The sequence below is a fragment of the Mizuhopecten yessoensis genome, unplaced genomic scaffold, assembly GCF_002113885.1.
Source record: "Mizuhopecten yessoensis strain PY_sf001 unplaced genomic scaffold, ASM211388v2 scaffold4403, whole genome shotgun sequence".
Lineage (NCBI taxonomy): Eukaryota > Metazoa > Mollusca > Bivalvia > Pectinida > Pectinidae > Mizuhopecten > Mizuhopecten yessoensis.
In genome coordinates this window covers 438,576-445,353 of record NW_018405529.1, presented here as the reverse complement: position 1 = coordinate 445,353, position 6,778 = coordinate 438,576, and the positions used below count along the sequence as shown (strand labels likewise).

The window sequence follows — 6,778 nt, the reverse complement described above, 5'->3', positions numbered from 1 at the left end:
TCTCTCTCTCTCTCTCTCTCTCTCTCTCTATTAGAACTCTTCTTCACAGTCCGGCGACAACTCATACAGTGGTGCGCTTTACCTTAAACCCCCGGCTGAGCGTTTCCATCTCGGCCAACAAACGTCATTATATAAGTTGTATTATTTTTTCTTTATTGCCTCCAAAGATGAAGATTACAAAGTAATGTGGAACATATATACAAAGTATTTGGTACATATATACACGATTACATAATATGCATTACATAAATATACACTTTATATATAGGGATGTGTATATACAGTTTAAATTAATAGAATATTTTCAATGTATCGTTGTATTTGTAAATACATGCAATAAAGACATTTATTGTATTATACAAACTATAAACGCGGAGGATACATTTGTGGGTCTGGATCACACAAGGGTGGGGGATATCCCCACCTGCGAGGTGTTACGGGCCCACACATGTATACTCCCATGCATCTTAATATGTAGTATAGTTCATATAGTATCTCATGTGATATATTTTGCTAAATGCAACTTATACAAAATTCTACATCAGATATGTATGTATTTAACTTTTAATCATAACTGTTATATACATTAAGTATAATATAGTTTACACATCTTGTACACATAAATGATGGATTTTATCCAGTATCATTCAACTCTTCTTCACTAATTTTGTAGTTTATATTTCCTCCAATCATTACGTGTAATATCTCAAGATCTGGGAGAGAGTGTAAATAGACACTAAACAGTATATCCTTGATATTAATTATACAGCACCATAGTTGGTCCCTCAACTCGGACGTATAAGTACACTGTAGCACTAGATGTGTCATTGGGGCTTGATATAAAACCCCACATTTATGACATAATTCCATGGTAATCAGGCTACGGATGGTTACAACTATTGTCATTATATATTGTATATATTCTCTGTATTGAGGAAATCGAAGCGCTAGCTTCCATAAAGTATCAGGTTTGAGTTGGTTATGTAGTTCTCGAAAACATGTAAAATCATTCTCAACTTTCATACGTTCTTTCGAAAGATTCCAGTTTCAACAAACTTTCCTAGATTTTGATGCAACGAATACTTTTTTAATATTGACTATGTCGGGGATGAATCCGTTCTGGTCTACGTAGCCGAAACAAAAAGATGTCTGGTAATAAAATCTTTAGAAACAAGAGACATTGGTTTCCTTTTACACAATCTTCACAAGAATAATAATGTTCTAATGTCTATATATGCCGCAATAGAGGTCCAACCAAATAAGGATGTACACATGTCAGTTCTGGTTCTTTTTTCAAACCCTTGAATAGATTTAACAATAACATGTTGTGCTCTTTCTAACATTATTATTTCGATTTTTGTCAATTGCCAAAGCTCGCACCCGTATAAGGCGGATGGATAAGCTTTAATTTTGATAAACTTCGCCACTGTTAAGGGTTTGAGAGCACAAGGATGTGCACCGGAACGAATAACGGACATCGTACCCGATCTTTACTTATTACATCCACGTGTTGTTCTCTCAAAAGAGTTCTGTTTAGAGTTTAATAAAATACCAATATGTGTAATGCCGTCAGTCTGTGACATAATACAGTTGTAGAGATAAAGGTCTTTATACATAGTACAAGTTCTACTACTTCACTTTTAATAGATGGAAGCCATTTCGCCCGAACCTATAGTTGTGCTCACCTTCTACAATTTACCGTCACTTATAATTACACGTAGCTTGACAATGACACCAGTCGGTGTGGAAACGTAGCACAGTCTAATCTCGCTGTTTGTGTAAAGATAACACTATTTTGATATAAATAAGAAGCTTTTACATTGTGTTTTTGTTTCCGGAAATAATTTGCGCACACTACCGGTTTTGATCTACTGGGTTTGGATCGCTAAAGGACAGCGCGCCACTATATGCATATTATTGTGCATCTGACTCTTACTTTTCCGCATTAACCATCCAATACGGCCGCCGCTGCTCTGATTGGCCGAAATCATATCCAGTTAAACGTATCTGGAAAACCCCTACTAGGATGTAAATCACGTTATATTGACACATTTGGATTTATGGGACGTGTTCTTCACCGAATCAAGTATCCCCTTCAATGTTCTCCTTTCTGTGATAAGTACCTGGGTTCCCTACTGGTAAGTCGGTCGGACACTGACCATTCATTCGTTGAGCGTTGCATCAGTCGAGAACAATTTCATTCCGATATAACGTGTAGTGTAAATATGTATTTAACTAGGAGAGTTCTGTTGTTTTTTATTCCGATGGTGGTTTGTTTCCCATACGAAGATTGGACGCCGGATATTGGACCACCAAAAGACTTACTTTGTAACAAGAATTGTACCGATGACAGGTGTTGTAGCTGTTTTTCCAGACCAACATGGGAGCTAGGACTGGAGTCGCTGGGAAATGTATATGTAGAATACACCAGTTTAGGTAAAGCATCAGCTGAATTGATCTATTATCCAACCAACAGCACCTATAAGCGTTACCAAGCCATTTACACCGGTCAACGGTTGCGCTCCCTCCCCAGAAACATTTGTGATTTCAAAAATCTTGTGAAGATCGATTTCACCGACAATCTTATCGAAACGATTGATGAAATTCACTGCCTTAAGCAATTGGATACATTGATTTTGGCTGGGAATAAAATTAAGCGCATCTCAAATATGACGTTCATGGAAATGCCCGATTTACGCGTGCTAGATTTATCAAACAATAGCATGAAAAATTTGGACGCTAATGCGTTTACCGGAAATATGACGAATATATTCTACGTTGACTTTTCAAATAACGTTTTTGAAACTATTGATATTACAAATGTCATGAGAGAAAATCATCTTTTCTGCAAAATGAATTTTGAAAATGCTCTAAATGGGCATTTTACCAACACCAATAACATCACGATTGACTCGGATAAGCGCTACAATTCTGGAGATATTTCGTTCACAGGTTGTTCCATGGAAGAGGATATGTTCTCCTTTCTTTTAAAAAAGGATCCTCATCTGATACAGTACATACCATTAATGGTACCAACAGGTGTATATGATTTGCAAAATGTTACTCTAACTTGCGACTGTAACGTAGCACTATACCTGGAATCTAATTGGAAAGTTATAACCATGATTCCAACTATGAGCGGTCTCGCATGTTCAAATCAAGGTAACTCAACATTAGATATGAACGATCCGGAGACATACGACCGGATGATTTGTAATATTCGTATTAATTGTCCAAAATTTTGTACATGTATTGAGCAACCGACACAGTGGCGGATCATCGTGAACTGTTCGTTTACAGAGATGCAGCAAATGCCCATGGCACTTCCGGAAAGTGCCTTTTTAGTAGAACTTCTGATGGCAAATAATGACGTGCAACGTTTAGAACACAGAGTCTATATGCACAGACTTCGTATACTGGATTTATCAGACAACGGTGTGAACGCTATTGATAGCGAAGTGGGGAAATCTCTTGTCTCGTTATCAAAACTGGATTTGGACAAGCACAACCTAAAAGATCTACCGAAATCATTCCAGCTCTTAGATCCAAACCATGTACTCTTAGGAGATAATGGAATAGAATGTACGTGCAACAATACCTGGATAGGGGAGTGGCGTGAGAGAGGAACTGTACACTTTCTAAATCCGTTGTTCTGTGAAAACATTAGAAACGGAGACAGTAAGACGCTTGTGGAACTGGCTGGGCCATTCTTAGTGGACTGTGATAACTCCCACATAAATACAGTTTTAACAATTATATTGTCGACATGTCTGGGTTTAGCATTAATATCACTAACGGCAGCAGCTGTCGGATCTCTATTTCATCTTGAAATCAAACTTTTGCTGAGAAAATTTAGGAGAAAGATTGTAAAAGATGATGGATGTACATGCAAATATGACGTTTTCGTTTCTTTTGATGAAAATGATGATGATTCTCGAAGATTTGTTATGGACTATCTACTTAGAATATTACATAGTTCGAATTTCACAACTTTTGTACCCGGTAGGGATATGTCGGTTGGAAATCTTTGGGAAGAAGAGATCAAAGTTGCTGTACAACAATCGAGAACATTTTTATGTATTTTATCAGAAACCTACAGTAAAACAGAGTCAGTTTGGATGCGAATGGAGTTTAAGATAGCCTGGAAGAGTAACAAAGCTATCGAAATAATAAACATGGACAATGTAGGCACAGATGACGTAGGAATGAGTGAAATCAGGGCGTATTTACGACTCAAATGTTTCATATCCTTAACGACAAGACAAGACATATTTAAACAGCTGATCGACTATCTTGGAAAACCAATAAAGGATCTGAGTGACAGCCATCTTGATAAAAATAAGGAATGATCTCGTAATATTATATAGTTTCTAGCGTTCAAACGGAACTTGTATATGTGACGGCAACATAGCTGCCCATATATATATATATTGCCATACAAGTTCAATACAATTCAATATTTGTACACTATATCTATATAATATATGGATCTTGCTGCAATAAATGCAATTGTTAATACTAACAAACCAACATATACCCTATACATAATTCTGAGCACGTTAGTGTCGGTCCATGCGGTGGTTATAACATTTGTAGATTTTACAGGTAAGTTTAATGCATTTATCAATACAATATTTTCTAACGCCAGAAATTAATGTACAATAAAAATGAAACGCACCTCAGTTTTCTGAATGTGACTTTTTTTTTTATTAAGTGTTGATGCGCAATAATGTATGAAGGTACTTTTTACAGTGAACTGATTTTTTTAATTTGCTGATGTACTGTAACAATGGGGACAAAATATATTCATAAAAAAATAAAAAAAATCATATATATCCTCATAGATGTTACTGCAATGTGGATGTGACTCGAGAATTAATGCCGCAGAAAGCTCGTTTTCGGGCAGCACTTTACAAAATATATCATGAAAATATCACTCGTTAAATGGCAACAATAAAAAAACAAAGGAAACATTTAAATTGCAAGACTACAACTTAAATCTAGATTTTGTTCGATACATGGCCCAGTTGGATAAATCTGAATTGGTAAAAGAAGGGAAAGAAGAGTAATATTAAAAAATGACCCCGTATGTTTGTCTCTGGTATTTCTAAAGCCTGTGTTTTATATATTTTCACAATTTCAAAATTTAATCTGACAAACAAATAATTCTTTAGTTTTTCGTTCAATCAAACATAAGTCTCAACAGTTATTAATTTGTGAATTAACTGTGATCTGAGACACAGGGACCTGATAATTTGTTACAGCTGTTTTTGGACCTAAACTATAAGGTGTTCAGAGTCATTTACCTGCTTTAGGGATTTAGATCGACTTTCGGTAAAAATGACCCCCCAATGATCATGCTCCTATACATGATCATTGGGGGTGTTATTTTTACCGAAAGTCGATCTAAACCCCTAAAACAGGTAAAATTACTCTGAACACCTTAATTTAGGTTCAAATATAGCTGTAACAAACTATCAGGTCCCTGAGATCTCGTTTTTTCGGCATTTTACATTATCTATATATGTCAACACGATTATCTGTTATCAAATAAATTGTAGAAAATAAATCACAAAATGAAATATATTTTCGATTTCAGACTTCAACTGTAACGACGAAATTAACATTTCGTTAAGTTTCACTTTTGGTTTCTTAGATAATTCCCATGACATCACCTACATGTTGCTCATGACGTACCTGCTGGTTTCGTCTAGTCAATGGTATCATAATGCAAAACGAAAGTTCTGTTCTCGTGATCAAATTGGGAAACCCAAAATAAAGTAGGGTTTCTTCTTTCTTTCACGCGACATTTCGGGTGTTTGACCAGTAAGTACCATCATAACTATCGATACATGTGTTTGACAGGATGGTTACAGCACAAGGGTTCGTTACAAATGTCTGAAATACACATATGATTTACCGATATGGGTAACAGCACACATAAACATATACACAAGTGTATTGTGCCTGCGAACCATTCAGATACTGGCAGCCATTTACTGATAATATTACAAGATTTATGTATAAATTATATATACAAAGTGACAGTGTAGTCCTAACGTTGATGTATGTATATGTATACATTATGGGGGGCAAAGAAGTAATTCCAACAGTGCGGACACTGTTGAAACTACTTCTTTGCCCCATATAATATTTTAAGTAATTCGTATCCTACGGACATACCTCCAGTAGGATCCAGTGTTATATGTAGGATCCAGTGTTATATGTAGGATCCAGTGTTATATGTAGGATCCAGTGTTATATGTAGGATCCAGTGTTATATGTAGGATCCAGTGTTATATGTAGGATCCAGTGTTATATGTAGGATCCAGTGTTATATGTAGGATCCAGTGTTATATGTAGGATCCAGTGTTATATGTAGGATCCAGTGTTATATGTAGGATCCAGTGTTATATGTAGGATCCAGTGTTATATGTAGGATCCAGTGTTATATGTAGGATCCAGTGTTATATGTAGGATCCAGTGTTATATGTAGGATCCAGTGTTATATGTAGGATCCAGTGTTATATGTAGGATCCAGTGTTATATGTAGGATCCAGTGTTATATGTAGGATCCAGTGTTATATGTAGGATCCAGTGTTATATGTAGGATCCAGTGTTATATGTAGGATCCAGTGTTATATGTAGGATCCAGTGTTATATGTAGGATCCAGTGTTATATGTAGGATCCAGTGTTATATGTAGGATCCAGTGTTATATGTAGGATCCAGTGTTATATGTAGGATCCAGTGTTATATGTAGGATCCAGTGTTATATG

At 36.0% G+C, this 6,778-nt stretch overlaps 2 protein-coding genes across 9 annotated transcripts in view; both read left to right on the top strand.

Moving 5' to 3' along the window:
• The first annotated feature begins 2,041 nt into the window (after positions 1-2,041).
• Positions 2,042-5,267, top strand: LOC110448963. The gene has a single exon (XM_021495489.1). The coding sequence runs from the start codon at positions 2,061-2,063 to the stop codon at positions 4,347-4,349; it is 2,289 nt and encodes a 762-aa protein (XP_021351164.1). The 5' UTR covers positions 2,042-2,060; the 3' UTR covers positions 4,350-5,267.
• The window catches only part of LOC110448964 (HRAS-like suppressor 2), an 18,101-nt gene continuing 13,373 nt past the window's right edge, over positions 2,051-6,778 (top strand). For 3 of the 8 annotated variants that reach the window (XM_021495493.1, XM_021495495.1, XM_021495490.1), the window contains exon 1: positions 5,483-5,826. The gene's annotated coding sequence lies outside the window, so the exon portion shown is untranslated. Of the gene's footprint in view, positions 2,139-2,420; positions 2,437-5,480; positions 5,827-6,778 lie in introns of those variants that run through there. The other 5 variants (XM_021495499.1, XM_021495498.1, XM_021495496.1 and 2 more) reach the window with 5 other exon arrangements.

Bases quoted from the DNA above. Each gene is read 5' to 3' on its own strand.
- LOC110448963 (XM_021495489.1), top strand. From the start codon at position 2,061: ATGGGACGTGTTCTTCACCGAATCAAGTATCCCCTTCAATGTTCTCCT.